This window comes from Falco biarmicus, chromosome 19 (assembly GCF_023638135.1).
Source record: "Falco biarmicus isolate bFalBia1 chromosome 19, bFalBia1.pri, whole genome shotgun sequence".
In the NCBI taxonomy this organism is placed as follows: Eukaryota; Metazoa; Chordata; class Aves; order Falconiformes; family Falconidae; genus Falco; species Falco biarmicus.
Genome location: NC_079306.1, coordinates 4,844,576 through 4,862,102, shown reverse-complemented (window position 1 = coordinate 4,862,102; position 17,527 = coordinate 4,844,576). Strand labels below are relative to the sequence as shown.

Here is a 17,527-nt window from a genome sequence, read left to right as displayed (position 1 = left end):
GCTGACGATATTTCACGTCCCCTGCACTGAGCTGAGTGAGCCATTCCTGAGGGTCACATGAGTCAGACGGTTTGTACAGAAACCTGCAACTGCTTTGCTGTGGCTGGCCCAAAATTCCTGTCAATGCGGAACGCTGGGTTTATCTCCTGTGAAACATCTGGCTGATAAACACAAATAATGTTTCCTGGACCCAGATTATTCATCTGAGTATTTGAGCACAGGTGAAAATTTAGACCACACTGGGGATTGTCTCCTATCAGCAGGGCTTGTTGCTAGCCAAGCGAAGGAGCACAAATTGTTTCATTTACGTCCCTTCCTCCTTCCCACCACCCCTGTCTGTCCCTGTGGGTCATGGTGCTGCCGTGGCCGGGAGCCAGTGGGTTATCGGAAGGACGGTAACGGCAGGAATGTGACAGGTGACCCACATCTCTCCCATGTGTTGCAGCAGGAAGCGTGGTGAAATCTAAGTCCAGGGAGAGAACCTGGCGTTGTCCAGCAGCTGCTCTAAGCTTAAAGGGAGCGCGTGGCTCTGAGCTGGGGTGGGAGGAGAGCTTCAGCATTACCACGTAGAAACACAGACAGAATGCAGTCCTGCAGCAGGAAGCAAAAGTTAATGCATCTCAATATTTGGGGTGAAATTTGCAGAGCTGACATAACAGCTTTGGGTGCCTCAGCACTCTCCTGGAGTTCAGGAAACACACACAGTTTTAACACCGCAGGCGTCGCGTGTCAGAAATAAAGCTGTCAAGTACTTCATTGATCTCAGTTACTGACAGGTGGACTCAAGTGTAGCAAGTAGGCTAAAAAATGGCTTGGTTTTCAGACCATATATGTACGCTGCTGCTGCATTAGAGTCCAGTGTGATATTTATAAAATCCCTGCACTTTTGGCCTTCTTTTTCATGCCTGTAAGGGATCTTCAGGCTCCAAAGCTGCCTGCACAGAAGCAGGAACAATTCTCTCGCAAGGAAATCCAGTGATTGCTATCATCGCTCGCTCAGTAAAATGCCCAAACCCTCCAAATTCGCAGTGCCTGCTCGGAAATTTGGCCCTTACTTTAGCTTAATGTCGGTTGATTGGAAAGCTCCTGAATTGATGCTAGCCCAGAAGTAAATTGCTTTGATGAACTGGGTTACAAAGGCAAGTCTGTATTAGCCCACATATCAACCAATTCCTGCCCAAATTACCCAGCTTGCTCAATCTGCTGCTTTACTGAGTAGCCTTTGAACTAAATCCTGTTCCAGCCAAGCCTAGAAATAGTAAGAAAAAGAGATCAGTGGACATACTAGCTGCTCTTTGACTGATAAAAAGAAAGAAGTTAAGTAAATTGTCAGCTTGCAAGGACGCAAAAAAAACCTGGTTCATATTCAGCCTGGCATCCACTCCAACCTCTTAGTGTACCGGTGCATTTTGAGACTGATTTTGACATCTACCGACACTCCTGCATCAAACTTTTACCGGCACCTGTCCCGTGAACCTGGTACTGTCGTCGGACCACACTAAACACAAAAACCAGAGTAAGCGATACAGAGATCTCTGGGATGGTGTAGTTTGTCACACCATACTGGAGGTGGAGACCTGCCCTGAAAGTGTATCGGTGCAGCAGATTCAGCAAAAACTGTCACTTGGGGAGGGGGAACAGAGAAAACTCACCAGCAGTGTTTTGAGTGGGAGTAGGAAAGCAGTAGTGTGGCGAGCAGGGTGGGAAAAGGTGGTTCGAGCTTTAGGCTGCCGTCCCAGCTCTGCTGACGACCTGTTAGGTGACAGTGGTCACCTTTCTTTGTCTGTGCGAAGCAGAAGGTCTCCGAGGTGGGACTGTCTCTCACTTCTGCTTGATGACGTTCAACATTTGCAGCTACACTGTTGGGCTCCACTTCTTAGATTTGTGCTGTAATGAGTAACATTAGCGAGTTAGGGCTTCTACCGCGACTACGTTTTGGCGCAGTCTCTGAATTATTTACAGAAAAACTAGGATACTGTATCAAAATTTGCATTTCAAAGAATGAAGTGAAAAAAAAGAAAAAGAAAGCTGTTGCTTTTTAAGGGCTGACTACTACAAGGTCCTGTCTGGGAACTCCGGGATAAGGACTGCCGAGGGTCCCATTCTAAAAGTAGTCTCGCCCCAAATGATTTGCTGTTCCCTAGTGCCTTGAATAAGATTTCCTTAATGATGAGAGGCCAAATTAATAATAATAATAATAACTTACAACTTTTGAGTCAATAATCTCGAGCCCTTTCCAAGGGAGGGCTGGCCTGCTTAGCTCCTGCACACAGAGGAGGAGCAGCCTGTGCAGCCGAGCGAGCCGACTTGCTCCAGACACCTGAGAAATGAAGAATTTTCCTGTCCACTGAATGTTAACCGCAATTCTAGAAAAGTATGCGAGGATCATGGGTATTTTGGCAAATACAGCAAGGTGCCTCGTGTGAGGAAACCTAGATTTTATTGTGTCCTAACTCGTCCAGTAATCCGCTGGCCTTCCTTTAATGAACTGTTGCTTATGTCTGCTGGATTAGGGTTGATATGTCACAATAAACAAGGAGATTTTAATAATAATGCGCTGAGCAGCTGATGTAAGCACACTAATCCTGTGCTTTCATTGTTCTTACCAGTCCAACTTAAATTGCGATCAACATCTGTGTTTATAGGGTGGGGGATGGCTTAAGGGATATCCATTCTGCTTTTTTACAAAGCAGAAGACAAACAAGCCTTTGGAGCTGGTTATGTTGTTAGAGCTGTATATTTGTGGGAAGCTTATCTGTTTAAGAGGCCATCTGTATTGTCCGGTGAATATACTGTACGTAGAGCCTTTAAAATGTGGGAGGGAAAAGTACTCTGCATAGGAACGAAACCCACAACATTCCGTGTTTGCAAAGAGGGTCCTGAAGTGGGCATAGTATGTAGCTGCTTGGAGTTTCCTGATGCGGCGCGGTCGTGTCAAGGAGAATGCGTCCCTGTTGCTCTTCACGGATTTATATCCATATAGATGCAAAACAGAGGCAGGTGTCTAATAATAATGCTCATACTCTGATATGAGGCGTGTAGTCGAAGGGATTCTTTATAAATCAGTCAGGCTGCAGAAGCTAACAGGCTCCACTGTCGGAATTTATTTATTTATTCCTGCTCAAAAAGAATGCCAGTGGCTTTACAAGAGCGGAGAAAATTTTTGTTTCCTGTCTTCCCTCCTCTACCTCCAGCAGCTAAATCCATGCAGCACACATATTCCTCGGCCTCTTTCCTGATACTACCTGTGGGCAGGTCAGTTGGTGATAGGGTTGGGAATGTGGCTTGGGTCTTCTGTTCCTGGCTGCAACCGAGAGCTGGGAGGAAAAAAAAAATGCATTAAAGCAGCGGGGGTGCTGAAAAGTCAGGTGGGGAAAGCCAGAGAAATCTAGAAATCCAAAGATCAGAAGATCTCTCTGATTGTGCACGCTCAGTTTTGCTGCAGATGAGGCCTTAAATCTGCTTCATCCCTGTTTCCTTAAGTCTTTTTTTCTTTTTTTCCCTCTGTTCCCGTTAACAGGCAACCCTAGCGCTGTTAAGTCTAGGAGGGTGTACAGATACGCATTTGGTAAGGCTCTGAGATCCTTTGAGAAACATCAGCAGGGTAGAAAAAAAATCTGTTGTTGTCAAGGAATTTTCAGTGTTTTTCTACTCAAACCAGATTGGCTGCCTCTGTTACTTTTGAAATTTTGGCAGCCCTACTAAAAATATTTCTATTATGACTTGATTGTCAAAAAGGTAAAAAAACCTTCCTGGCTGTGTTTTCCTGCCTGCTGAGCCTAGGCAACAGCTCGTGGCATTGCTGTGCCCAGCTGATGGGAATCGAAATGCCACATCTGCCGCTGGATGCAGCCCTTCTCCAGCAGCTTGTGCCAGGGACGCAGCCTGCAGCTACGCCGTTCTGGCCAGCCGGGGGTCGAACCGCTTGAGAAATGAAGAATTAGAGTGTAGGGCTCCTGTCTGGTTTTTTTTTTTTCCCCTGTAATATAATGAGCTGTAATGGAAGGGTTGGAAGGCTGGGGATAATTAATCATAGGTTCTTTAAAAAATACATATGTAATATGTATTTAAATTATGGTGAGAGTTCTTTCTTGACTTGGTGCCATTCCTGAACACTGACCATAGCAACATCTGTAATTACTTGCAGGAGCCAGACGAATTGGGGCAAAACTGTGGTGGAGTCAAAGTTTTCAGTTGCTTTCCATTCCTTAAGTTCATGTTTTGGAAGGTCGTGAACTCACACCAAAATGCAGAACCCAGAGAGATCTTAGGCATCAGGGCAGGGAGAGAAAAGCCAAGAACAGAAGTACTGGACTTCGAGTTGAAGGAGTCCGGGAGCCTAACGTGGCTGGCAGTGCCTCCTGACTGCTCCCCTTCTCTGGGCTGAAGGTTGGGAAGAAGTGGCTCCGGCTTCCCCGCTTCCTAAAGAAAATCCAGAGTGAGGGAACCAATTCCTTGCTGTTGGTGGCTCCGGCTTCCCCGCTTCCTAAAGAAAATCCAGAGTGAGGGAACAGACTCCTTGCTGTTGGCCAACAGTTTTACCACCAGGTCCATGGGCAAGCAGCTCTGTTTTTTTCCTGCAGAAGCAAATGGATTTCAAAGAAATTGGAGGAGAAAGGGTTAAAAAGATCAATAATTGGCTAAAAATGGAAGAGCAAGACCAGGAGGAACATCTGGTGCGTGGGGCTGACTCATCCAGAGCACAGGTTAAGCACAAACCTGCTGTGACTAATCCAAGGGGATAGCTAGCCTGACCCACTTACCCAGTTCCAGCGATAGCCCGGCGGTGCCAGGCGCGGCTGCGGTGTGCTTAGCTGGCGCAGACTGGTGATGGCCACTGGTCACCGGCTACCTGTGCCTCTGCCAGGGGTGTGCAGGAGCAGCCGTGGTTCCTCCCTACCACAGAGGGAGGGTTGGGAGTAGAGTGGAGAGGTTGTTTCGGATTCTCCTCGTGATTTGAGAGCTGCACCCCGAGCAGAGGCTTGCCCAGGTGGAGCTGGAGTAGCTGTGACCACTGTGCTAGGTGCTCACTTGGCTCCTGGCAGGACCCTCAGGGTCCTGGCAGGTAACAACAGCCACAGCACGGTGCGTTTTTACTGTGCTCCAGCTCACCCCTCCGGAGTTTGGTTCTTGGGGGAGATCTTCTCTGCAGGAGATGCTCAGAGGTGGTCGTGCTGCCCACTTTTAAGACCTTCCTGAGATATAAAGGGACAACATCTCCCTGCGTCTCCCTCTCCACATGCAGAAACTTTCTCTCCAGATTGGAAATAAACAGGAGTCCCCTTTAAAAATAAAAGCAAGTCATTCTCTGTTGAGAACTCAGTCTGCCTGACTCTAATGCCTAAAAATAAAACTGGAGGAGGGACAGCTCTCGAGCTGTAATCACAGCGCTGAATGACCAGAGCGCAAGCGGTGTTCCTGGACACCTCTTGTAAATCGGGCACCTGCCCTCCCAGACCGCCCATTTCAAGTGGTGCGGTGTTGAGATCTGGAAATTGGTGCAGGCATTTGCATGAGGTTGTGTTTTTTTTAATTTTTTTTTTTTTTTTTTAAACCCCTCAAGATTCACAACCTGGGCAGGTAGACCTATTTTAGACCTGTTTGAGGGGAATCATGTTTTTGTAGGATTTATGGTGTATCCTGATTTTTCTTTCTTTTACCTTTTTTTTTTTTGTTTGTTTTTTTAAGCATTAACGTTCAGATAACTTGATCAGCATATTGAAGGAATGAGTCAACCTAGAAACTGGTAGCACTGTATCGCATTGCCAGAGTAACCATCCTCCTGGTAACATATCCTCATTAGATCTTACGTGGGAGCGTTGCTGTGGTTTTGCGAAGCGTTCCGCTGCCTCCCAAACTGCACAGACCTGCAGGTGTAAGTAACTGCGATGAAGTAATGCCAGCAGCGTTCCGTGGGCCATCAGACACATCCCGTCAGGCGTAGAGGGATGTCACTTGAAGGTTTGCTCACCTGTGTCTTGCCCGGGTGTTTGTGTTACAGCGGCGTGCGGAGACCCGGCTGCGCGGGAGCTGTATCAGCACGCAGAAGACGGTCTGGTCGGTGTGTTATACTCCAGACAAGGCCAATCACATGAAAGACGGAGGTGGGGAGCAGCAGCGAGGGGCAGGAGGGAGCTGTTGCTTGCTGGTGAAACTGGGACTAGGTCCAAGCTTTGGTCCTAGTCTAGCGCTCACCTCTGCAGGCTGTGCTCCTGTTCGCCTTTTGCAGGTGGAGTGCCATACCAAAGCATATCAAAGCCTCTAATCAAACAAAAACAATGCAAAGAGCTTTAAAGCATTCTTTCAAAGATGGGTTGGTGGGGTTTTTTTTTCCCCGTCTTGAAAGGATTGAATTAGTTTCAAACCTTAACCCACTTTTAGACCTATTTAAACAACGGTGTTCCCGAGGTTTAGCCTCCCTTGCTCTGGCGTGCTTTGCTGGATTCAGCTCTGCTGTGCTTTGTGAGGCAGGGCTGGGGCTGCCGGGGTGCAGGCGTGACGCAGCTGACTTTGGTGCAGCTCCAGCTCTGTGTGTGTACCTGCTTCGCAGCCTGCTGCGCCTACCAGGCCACCCAGATAAGAAATGAATCTGTGCTCATGACAGGTGTCGGCCTGGAAACTGAAACGCCGTGGCACGCTTCAGGGCTAAAACTGTCCTTAGAAGACTGCTCGGTGACAGAATGGGTGAAATTCATTTTGCAGACTCATCAAGGTAGAAATCCTCTCTCTTTCCACCTAACCCAGCACCCAGCAACCCCAGTTCTGCCTGCAGCAGAAATTCTTTGCTGACAGAGTTGCCTCCACAGTGATCGTGACTTCAGCCGTGGCCATACAAGGCTTTTAAGATGCATCGCAAGCATTCCAGAACGGGACTTTCCAAACTAGCAAATGCTTAGCCTAACTGTGCTCCTAAAGACGTAATGGGGCTTAAGTGGAAACAGATTTGGGCTAGGACTGAATGGTCTTGCAGATTCCGATCTCAGGATCTGAACCAGAGCAAGACACGGAGCCCAGCCCTCCTGCCTCCCAGACATTTTCAGTAACTGCTGCCTGCTCGCTGCCTGCTTCGACCTATTTTTCTTCTTTTCCTTCTGCAGCTGGCCAGCACCAGCCTCTGGAAGCAATTCTCCACCTGACAAGCCTTTTCTTGAGAAGTAATTTACCTGTTCAAATGTGTCTCTTGAGTGTGGTGACTTTGGGGGTTTTTTGTGTGGAACCCTTGCTCTGGTGTGTGGTTGAACTATTCACTTGGCTTTACAAGGCAAACTTGTGCCTGAGTCTCAAACTGACAAGTTTCTTGGGGTCCAGCCCCCAAACTCGGTTAAGTTTCCTGGGAAGATCACACAGAGGAGAGGCTGGGATGAAGCTGAGTGTGTGCTTAAGCATTTTACTGGGTTGAAACTTTCTTGAGATCCAGCTGAATGAAGGGTTAGTGCCCAGAGGTTTCCATGTGGCTCATTATTTAGATCTGAGTGTGGTGTAAAGAGGCTGGAAGCTGGAGAGAGGGTCTTGCCGTGGATGTGAGCCCTGGGACGAGGCTGCAGAGCTGGGGTGTGAGGCACAAGCCCTGCCCCAGGCTGCTCGAGGGGCTGCTTTCCAGAAAGCCCTGGCTGTGAAAGTCAAGGATGCCTCAGCAGGAGGTTTCCACCCTGCCTCTTCCTGCCTTATCATCCGCACAGGAAGGCTGAGAGTGAGCAGAACAAGCAGCCTGAACGCTGGCCTTCCTGGCTTTGTTGCTGCAAGGCGAGCGGGGCTGCCAGTACCGTCCAGATGCCGAGCTGAGCCCGCGGGGAGCTGCTGCCCTCCTTTTGGAAGCCTCGCAGTTCACGGCACGGGGAGAGACGAGGCCTCGCGGGCGGGCGGAGTGTTTGAGGATGAATGGCCATGTTCAGTGAAGGCATTGACCTGGTGATCCATGCTGGGAGCCCCAGATTTTGGTGCTCCAGATTTTGGTCCCCAGGGGGAGGGAGCTGCTGGGTTTGAGATGAGCCTGATGAGGGAAAGGAGCAAAACCGTTGGGACCCAGATCCCTGTTTGGGGGTGGGTGAGTGGTTTCTTGGATCATGTGCTGTTGTGGGCAGGTCTTCTCCTCTTTGCCACCATCACCACATATGAAGGAGTGACAGGACAAGAGGAAACTGCCTGAAGTTGCACCAGGGGAGGTTTCGATTGGATATTAAGAAATAATTCTTCACTGAAAGGGTTGTCAAGCGCTGGAACAGGCTGCCCAGGGAAGAGGCTGGAAGTATTTAAGGTGTGTAGATGTGGCACTTCGGGACATGGTTTAGCGGTGGACTTGGCAGTGTTAACAGTTGGACTCAATGATCTTAAAGGTCTTTTCCAACCTAAATGATTCGATGATTCTGTGACTCTGTCCCCCCATCCCAGTGACACCAGGGGAGGAAACAGATGTTTTCATAGCGCTGAGGTTGTAGAGCACTTGCTGGTTTTGTTCAGAGGCTTGAGGCCACGCCATGTGGTTACTTTCTGTCTGTATGAGTGAAAAGTTGGCCCCTGTCTCTGCTAACTTTAACTTTGCTTGGCAGCTTCCTCGAGGAAGTTACAGCTTCGGGGTTCCGCGGCCGAAGCACTGAGAGCTCTCAAGTTACGCCAAGGTCAAGCAGCAGATGGTGAATCTTGGAGAAATCGCTGTCTCGCCCATCCGGAGCTTCCACAAACTGCCCGTATGGCTTTGGAGCAGAACTGGACGTTCCTGCGCTGCTGCCGTAGCTTCCCCCACCCATGCCAGGAACCCTAATGGGCATGAGAAGCATCAGGGCAGTGAATGCTGGAGATGGCACCTGCCCTGATGAACCAGGACATGCCCCAAACTGCAGCACCCTCATTGTCTCCTCATAAACACATCTCTGACTGGGACGTGGCTGTGCAGTTGGAGCCGTGACCTGCAGGAGAGCCTGGGAAAAATGCTGCTACAGAAGCATCGAATTCGTGGGAAAGCTGCGCTCTTAGTCAATTTGTCAAAACACATGGTATGAGTCCCCTAATGAATGTCTAATGATCCTGGCCCAGGGTTTTGTGTGCATCTCTGGAAGGTGAAAGTGATGGGCACCAGAAGCCCTTTGCTCTGCTGAGTTGTCTGTATATTTTGTGTCCTATTAAATAACTCATTTTGACTGAACCTCTTGTCTATTAAATGGTTCCTGAGATCCCTTTTGTAATGCTGCTGAGGTATAATTGCATTCTCAGTCTTCTTTAGGAGCTTCTGTTTACCTTAAGAAACAAACACAACCCCACAGCCCTGTTTTTGCTTCCATGTTATGAACTGGAAATGTGTTGTGATTTCTTTTTAACAATAAAAATAACTCTAGCAGTAAGAAAACGGTGTTGTATTCGAAAAGAAACAAGAGGATTGTAATTGTGGAGCAGACCTGGGAACAGAGGAGGCCGGTTGGCATTCGTCTGGGCATGGGAGCTAGAGCAGAAAGTACTCGCTCTGCTTCCCTGGCTCTGGGGAAGGTGGAGACAAGCAGGGTGGGAGCTGTAAATCCCAGCCCCTGCCTCCTTCTAGGGTGCAGGCACCCAGAGAGAAATGCAGGCTCTGCCCCTTCAGGAGAAATTCCACACACACACCCCTCACCGCCCCGAGTTTCTATTTATTTTAGGTACAGGAACTGTGAAAAGCATCACAGGTGAAGAGTCAAAACAGACATTAGCAGACTGGATGCCTGGCTTCTGTGCACGTCCGCTACCGATGAGCAAGTCTTTCCCTTATCTCTTCCCATAATTAAGTAAGACAACCTCTAGCTCCCCAAGAGCTCTGCAGAGCTGCTGTGGATGGAAAGTACTTGAATTCACACTCATTTCTCTGGCTTAATTCCCTAAAGCAAGGTCACTCCGAGCCTGGGCGCCTGTCCATCCAAAAATCTCCCCGCAGTGCTGAGGGACTGATGGTACATGCGCGGTGGAGCTGCTCCAGGGCGCTCGCGTGAAAACAGCGGGGTCAGGCCAGTGGGGCAGTTTCCACGCCGAATCATTAGGGAGCGTTTCCTTCCTCACTCGGGAGCGGCAGGCAGTGTTTTGGAAGGGATGGGGACTGGCATGGTTTCCAATTCACCGCCTTCATCCTCGCAGCTAGGAAACCAACACATTTTGCTCCTCTCCTGCCTGTAGTGCCCTTCCAAGGTGGGGTTGCCACTGTTGCTGGAGGCAGGAGGCAGAGGGACCCCACAAAACATTTGGTTTATTTAGCCAGCCGGCTCTAACCTTATCGGGCAGCTCAGTTTCCTAACAGCGTGTTGTAAAAGGTTGTGCTCCTGGTAGTGGATTAAGTAGTGGATTAAGAGACTCCTACAACGTGTGATGTTGCATCAACCTTGCTGAAGTGAAATCCGCCTCCTGTGGGTTTCTTTTCACAGCCTCCTTGGTACGCATTTTCGCTTACTGGCAAATGCAGGCGCTGGAAGTTTGGACCAAGCCTGACACAAAGTCCTCGGGAACCATCCCTGCCCTCTGCCTAGTCCTGCTCCCCGTGCTTCCTCGCCCTTCCCTTTGCTTCACATGGCGGCTTGGAGGATCACAGTGCCACCCTTTGCAAAGGCTCATGCAGAGCTGACATCACCTAAGGCTGGCTGCCTCCCTTGTGATCAGCGTTGCGGTAAACAAAAGAGATTTTTAAACCAGAGCAGATAAAGAATTGGAGAGAAGCGGCGCAATGCTGGGCTTTGGGTTATTATTTTTTTTTTTCCAGTCGCATTTGGGCCTTGTATCTCATGCTGTCTCAGCTCAGCCCCCTCTTCCTGCTTGGAATCCCACTGCTTTCCTGCAGGCACCGCAAATCATTCCTCAGAAATGAAGCAAAAGTAGGCTCTCTGGTCGAAATCCCCGGCTTGGGATTTCTGCTGGGCCAGCAGCAAAGAGGCCTCCAGGGCACCTGCTCTCAGTGCAGCGGGGAGTGAAATCACTCGACAGAGCAGGAGCCCTTGCTAGAGCACCGCAGCGCTGAGCCAAGCTCTGCCAGTGCTCGTCAGAGCCCTCAGCTCTCCCCAGCGAGCTCAGTTCCTGCCGTGGGCCCCGTGGAGGCATGGAGCGGGTCCGGAGCATCCTTTCTCAGCAGAGTAGGCGCTGTTGAGGGGGCTGCCTCCCGATGGGCATCCCTGCTGTTCTCTAGAGATTGTCAAGAACAATTCCCGGGCCGCGAATCCATCTTGGAGGCTGAGTCCTGCTGGGGAGACGGGCGTCCCACACACCCCAGGCTCAGGCACCCTACGTATCTCCTGTCCTGCACAGAGCTTCGGGTCCTGGGTGTAACACAGGCTCGCCTCTGCTGCCCTGTTTCCAGGCAGCGGTGAGGATTTTGCTCACAAAGTTTTGTGCTGGTGTAAAATGAGCGCGCTTGAGCAATGACCAGGGAACTGGTTCACGCAGAGCTCTAAACCCATCCTGAGCCACATGAGCCGCGAGAACTCTACTTAGTAGTTCCTACATCTCATTTATAACTGCTTAAGCTAAAGTGCACGTTAAAAATGTACCCGGTCTTTGTTTAAAAACACATATCCCCAGACTGCCTATTCTCCCTGGCTTTCTTTTTTTTCTTTTTATATACACACTGTAGCTAAAATTGGACTGGCTTCAATTTTTAGCCATTGGATTTTGCTGTGTCTTCTCTTTCGGAGCTTTCTGCCATGCCAGTGAGTGCACAGATCACACCCAAGATAATTTTAGTCCATAGGAGATGTGGGGGTATTAATTTACCTTCTGGAGGCCATGTAACTTGCTGGATGGGGGGTGGGGGTGGGAGAGAGAAGCAGCTCCCAGGGGCCTTCCTCTGACGTCTTCAGAAGATTCTGTTTTCCCATCTGGAAGGAAAAGCGTACCATGACTCTGGTTTAGGGCATCATGAACAAAAGTCCCCACACACTGAAAAACCAGTTTCCCAGGGCATTTTCTCATGGAAAAATCACTGAGCCGAAAAGGAAACAGCAGGGCCCTTGGTAGGAGGTGGGAAGACTCTCTGCGAGGCTGGTTCCTTTATCACTTGGCTTTTTGTGGCTCAGCTTGTATTGTTCCTGCGCTCACAGAGGCAAAATGGGAGAGTCTCAGTCATTCAAACCCTTGCTTCTTTCCTTGGCACGGGTGACTAATACTTCTGCAGATGGAGATTTATTGGGCAATTGCTAGGCTCCTGGCAAAATGGGAAGAGCCTTGTAATTTCTTCTTTTGGCCACAGCTTCAGTCTGTTCAAGGAGCAGGAATAACAAGAGAATACGGATGGAATAATGTCCCTTGCTGTTTTCCGTACCCAAAGTGCAAGTTGCTGTTATGTGGAGGACGTGATGATAATAGTTTACGGAGAAAGGGAGGTGATACCTCTGCATGATGCTGAAAATGGATGAGGCTGGAGCTAAGTAAAGTTTTTGCAACAAAGCTGCTTTTTCAGAGAAAAATGCAAGTGCTGTAGCATCGAAACACTTTGCAAACAAGTTTTGTTGAATGGGGGGGGGCGGTGTTCTTGGTTTTTTCGGTATCAAAACTCTGGAGAAACTTTTCATTTAGAAAGTACCAAAATATTTTGAGCGCTGTGAAATAAAAACTCCTTTTTGTTTCCAGCTTTTCCTTCCTTAGAAGGAGTTTAAGACAGATCAGAAAGAAAGGATTTTGCTCTTGTTTCATCTGTAACATGCTGACCAAAGTGGGGCTATCACAAGTGGTGCTGGTCCTAATGAGGGGCGAGAGTCCCCTTAGTTCCACCCAGTAAATTTGTCCCCCTCGTGAGCATGGCGGGACCTGGGCCCCCCAGCTGCCCCTGCTACTGCCCTCCTTGCTCGCTCTGTCCTACGCGGCTGCCGGCAGCCTGCCACCCTCGGCATAACCATGTTGAGTGGCAGCAGCCGTGGATGCCAGGACCCTGCAATCCCCCCGGATACACAAAGGGCCCAGCTGAGAAACCTGCAAGTGAGTTTCCAGATCTCTTGACACGTGGCCTCTAATCAGCGATTGACTTGGGAATTAACAAGCCAGATCAAATGAAATGAGCTCCTAAATCCCTGGGAATTATCTTAGCATCACAAGTAAGTCCTGTTGATGTGGAGCAATGTGGGATGGAGCAAAGCCCTGTAGTGGCAAGGGGGCCAGCCAAGCCTGGCTAGTGGTCTCCCTCGGGCACCCTGCCACAGGTGTCCTTGATGGCTCTTCTTCATGTTGCTAAAAGCCATCGTGGGGCAAGGAGCAGATCCCTCCGGCCAGACGGTGTGAGCCGTACCTGAGGGACGCAGTGAGGTTCCCCACATGTGGACCTGTGTCCCGCTGGGAGCGGGGGTGAGGACACAGCACCAAGGAGCGAACCTGGCTCGTGTTCCAACTCTGTGTAGCCCGGGGGCTTCTTCACGCTGCTGAAACTCTCTGCAGAGACAGGGTTGCTGGAGCAATCCCAGAGGGGTAAGTCGGGGCATAAAAACCCTGTCAAGATGCATGTTTTTCAGGCTGTGTGCTGGCTGACAAGACCCAGGCAGATGTTGTGTTGGTTTCTCTCCTCCCCTCTCTGCTAATGTTCTGGCTGCAGCAAATGCTGCTACCCTCGTTTGCCCCTGCACTGCAGGAAGAGCTAGCCCTGCACAAGGTGTGAAGCTGTGGGTGAACTCCAACCTTACCAGCTCTGTTTTACCATCTCACCTCCCCCCACAGACCTTCTCCGCCCTGGGATTGTTAGCCTGCAATCTCCCAAGCCAGGGCTCACCTTATATCCCACTCTGGTTCCTGACCTCCCCCTCCCGTGTTGTCTTTTCAGTCTTGGGCTAGGTTTGCAGAGCTGGCCAGTTCGTTAGCTCTCTGCAAATTTCATTAGCAGGCTGCTTTCCTCCCCCTTCCACATCATTAAATTAGAGATGTTAAATAAAACTGGACCTCTGGGAGGGAAGTCATGGCAGAAAGGGAAATCATATTGCAGTAGGAACACGCAGATAAGGCATTTCATTTAAAAAAAAAACCCCAAACCCAAACTTCTAAACCTGTCTATAACCAAAGTAAACTGCAGGGGAAATATAAGCTTGTTTCTGTTACACGGAGGCTGCTTTCTATCAGATCTGCAGTACTGCAGGAGATGCTAAATTTGCAAAGGCTTTAAAGCGCCAGCAAAAGGAGAGTCACTGAGAATGGCCACCAGGTAGGCATGCAGTAGGTGCACTGGTTTCGCAGTAGGTTTATACTGGTTAGACCTAGACTGGGACAGTGTCGAATGCACTGTGAAGTCAAGTCAGGTTGGTATAAAAGTGCCTCGTCTCAGGAGAATTTACCTTCACGTGGGAAATACTACAGCAGGCACAGACAGAGCTCCAGGCTGTGTCTCGGGAGATCCTGAGGTTACTCCCGGCACTGCCTGGGTTAACTCTCACCACTGTTGTCTTTGCTCAGCTTCAAACTTGCCCTTGACCCCAAGTTCCCAGTGGCCCAAATGTGTTTGCCTACCCGCCAGGTCATGTCTAGTCTAAGCCAACCTGCTCTCCAGCTGAGCTTGGTTCAGACTCTGCGAAGGTCCAGGGTCTCCTCCTGCAGGCCATGGGCCAGAGACGGGTTCCAGCTCCGGCTCCGGCTCCAGCTCCAGCTCCGATCCTGGTTCTGCCCTACTGGAAGCTCCTGCAGGATTTAAGATACTTCATCAGGACACAGCCGCAGCCTGACCTGCTTCAGAACTACATCCCTGTTGAGTGAGCAGCCTTTCTCTCTCCTGTCTTTCCCACCCTCTCCCTGCCCCATACAGAACATTTTAAGTTGTTGGGAACGGGGCAGAGCCTTGAGTGAGTCATTCTGCGGGAGATGATGCTCAGCTCCTGCTGCCAACCTGAGCCACCAGTCCCTGAAAGTCTTGGAGAGAAGATAGGAGAGCTGAGTCACGGCCCTTAAAGGAAACTTAGGCAGTCCCCTGGACTGGTCCTTTCCAGAGGGGTGAATCCTCCTACCAGGCAGACCCCTTTCCCAGACCAGAGTGCTGTAATTATCGTCAGAGTCAAGAAAAAACACATGTCCTAATTAAACTCAATTCATCTTCTAAGCAGCAGTTTCACACTTGATATCCAGAGGCAAAATTATGAGGGGCGTGTGTGTGTGTGTGTGTGTGTGTGTGTGTGTGTGTGTTAAATACGTAAATAAACTGAGAGTGTTTGTTGTCCTGCTTTTGCAGCAAGAAGGTATTTTGGTAACTGTTTATTTTGAATCAACACATCATAGGGCAGCCGAACTGCATCATCAGGGCTGCAGAGAGCAAATAGGATGTTCGAGCTCAGTCAGCAGGAGGACATCGACGTAACTTTAGAAAGAGGTTCTCTTTTCATTTTGCCAATGTTTTCAAGGTCCTTTCCCTCCCTCTTTTAAAAACAATGATATTTCTGTGCTCCGAGTAACAAAACTCAAAGCCGTGATATTAGCAATTCCCTTCAAGTCCATTGTTCCCTGCTCCCTTAGAGAAAAGATAAGTCAGTTGCGAGCAAAACATGTGGTACAGGAACTCAGCCTCCGGCTTGCATCCCCCTGGCGAGGGATGGTGCACCGACCCAAGGCTCCACTTCTCCCCTGCCTCCCCTGCTTGCAGCCCTTTATGCCGGCAGGTGCACGGAGGAGCATTCCTGCAGCCGCAGCCACCGCCCACGCTTCTGTGGAGACCCTCCCGCATCCCCTTGCCACTGCAAGAGTCTCCTTGTGCCCAGACTGGAAGCCCTTTGCGTCGGCAGAGTAGCACAGAGAGCCTTTGTGGAAGCAGCTTTTCAGACTACAGCTTTACAAAGCCAAAGGTGGAGCCTTTGGGGCAGTTTGGTGGAGCACAGCGGAGTCCTGGAGCACGACAGGGGCTGTTGGAAATACTCTGCTGCAACCTCCCGGCGTACAGCACCAAGCACCAGGACCAAAGTCATTGGGCAACGCTGCAGCACCCGAATAACACCCAGCACCTCGCGGCAGGAAACCCAGATCCTGACACAAACTCTTCAGAGGTACCGCCAGAAGGTACTGAAGCAGCCGTCGCCGAAGTTTTGTATCATTATCATCTAAACGTTTCTGGTTCTGTCTTTCCTGCTCACAGCCAGGTGGTTGCTCCCAGCTCCGGGCCACAAGATGCTTTTTCCTGTGGTGTTATTTATTAGGTACTTTTGATATATCCTGCAACCACAATAAAAGAATGTACCGCTACTGAAAATACAAACTGGGAAAACAAATCATCCCAGAATACAGTCTACACAAAGGTTGTTAAACTATGGACTGAGTTAATTAGCAGCTAATAAAAGACTAAATTCTTCCATTAGCTATTCCGGTATGTGAGATGCGCTGATTTCATTGGGGGCCATTTGCATCTGTGGGCACGAGGCCATATTTACTGTGGTAACCATGAATGCAAATCACACAACCGGGGCTTGCCGCAGCTGGGATGGGGACAAGGATGGGGACAGGGTGGCAGAACCGCACAGCCGTACAGCTTCACATGCCACGCTGGTGCAACTGTGGCTCAGGAAGGCCACAACCATCCCCATCCCTCCCAGCCACCTTCCCCAGCCCAGGAAATCCAGCCCATGTCCGGGGGTCAGTCCCACCGCCGGGAGCGTGACTGCCTGTTTCAAGTACGGAAATTGGAGCTGGACTCCCTCCTATCTCCCTTCCTTCCATAGAAATTGTTGATGTTTCCAGATCTGAATCACTGGTCACATCCTTTATAAATGTGAGTCACTGTCGTACTACTGCCTGTGGGCTTGTTCAACCAGCTACACCCCTTGTATTCTCCAAAACAGCCCAAATATTTCAGCAGGAGTTAAATTCCTCTTCCCTGGAATGTGTGTGCAGGTGCTTTATCTGGTGCGGCTACCAGGTGGCTTCCCCGGCACCAAGAGGTGACCAGGGGTGTTTATTTGCACAGCACGAACCCAGCTCTGCTAGATGAGTGGTGCAAAGGGCCAGCAGTGCCCGTGGAAATCCAGGCCATCACCCAGAGGGCTCCCAAGTGGCCCAAGACCCTCCTGGGCCACCCCCAGTGCTGCTTGGCCGCTGCATTTCCTTGTCTTTGTGGTTCATGTGAGAAAGGGGTGGCCCCTTCCAGCAAGGAGCTCTGTACGCTCCCCCCGGACCAGAACAGGCTTCGAAGTGCCACACAGATTTATGATGTCGAATGTTTTTTGTATTTTTTTTTTCCAAAGCTGCTTTTACACTGCCCAGATAAACTGATTACCTGCTGATGGGGAAGCGGGAAGAGCTGTTTATTGGGAACCACCAAAAAAAAGTTTTTCAGGATCAGAAGAAACCAACCTCCCGCCCGATGGCCGCTCAGGCAGCTGTTCCTCCGACGGCGGCGTCTCCTCTGCATGCTGCCAGCACCCAGACCACGCTCCGCCACCCAGATGCCGCTGGATGAAAACAAAGTTTTACGTCGTCAGATGACGCTGCGGCTACACACTGTGGCGTGACGATGGCAGTCGGCTGCTTTAGTAAAGGCAGCTTATGTGGCAGGCGAAACCTGTCCATGGCAAACTTTCGGATGCAGTATATTGGTTTAAAAATTTGTGTGTGACAACGGGGAATATTACACAAGTGACTT

The 17,527-nt window shown here is 49.9% G+C and overlaps 1 protein-coding gene and 2 long non-coding RNA genes across 12 annotated transcripts in view; 1 reads left to right on the top strand and 2 right to left on the bottom strand.

Annotated features, from left to right (window-relative positions):
* The window catches only part of VPS45 (vacuolar protein sorting 45 homolog), a 28,021-nt gene extending 18,882 nt beyond the window's left edge, over window positions 1-9,139 (top strand). Inside the window, exons 15-19 of one of the 10 annotated variants that reach the window (XR_008819095.1) lie at window positions 4,148-4,706; window positions 5,689-5,875; window positions 6,002-6,104; window positions 6,605-8,254; window positions 8,547-9,139. Coding sequence is in view for 1 of the 10 variants with exons in the window: in XM_056322551.1 (XP_056178526.1) it covers window positions 8,547-8,634 (88 nt within the window). In the remaining 9 variants the exon portion in view is untranslated. Of the gene's footprint in view, window positions 1-4,147; window positions 4,707-5,688; window positions 8,255-8,546 lie in introns of all 10 variants that reach the window. The other 9 variants (XR_008819096.1, XR_008819091.1, XR_008819094.1 and 6 more) reach the window with 9 other exon arrangements.
* On the bottom strand, window positions 94-5,870 carry LOC130141535 (uncharacterized). Its single transcript, XR_008819098.1, has 2 exons — window positions 5,811-5,870; window positions 94-1,887 (listed from the first exon to the last, which is right to left on the bottom strand). It is a non-coding gene; the product is annotated as an uncharacterized LOC130141535 (long non-coding RNA).
* A 146-nt stretch (window positions 9,140-9,285) lies between the features above and the next one.
* LOC130141536 (uncharacterized) overlaps window positions 9,286-17,527 on the bottom strand; it is a 27,837-nt gene continuing 19,595 nt past the window's right edge. The window contains exons 2-4 of the long non-coding RNA XR_008819099.1: window positions 17,239-17,336; window positions 14,451-14,589; window positions 9,286-11,816 (exon numbers count right to left, since the gene is read on the bottom strand). This is a non-coding gene — a long non-coding RNA (uncharacterized LOC130141536). The remainder of the gene's footprint in view (window positions 11,817-14,450; window positions 14,590-17,238; window positions 17,337-17,527) is intronic.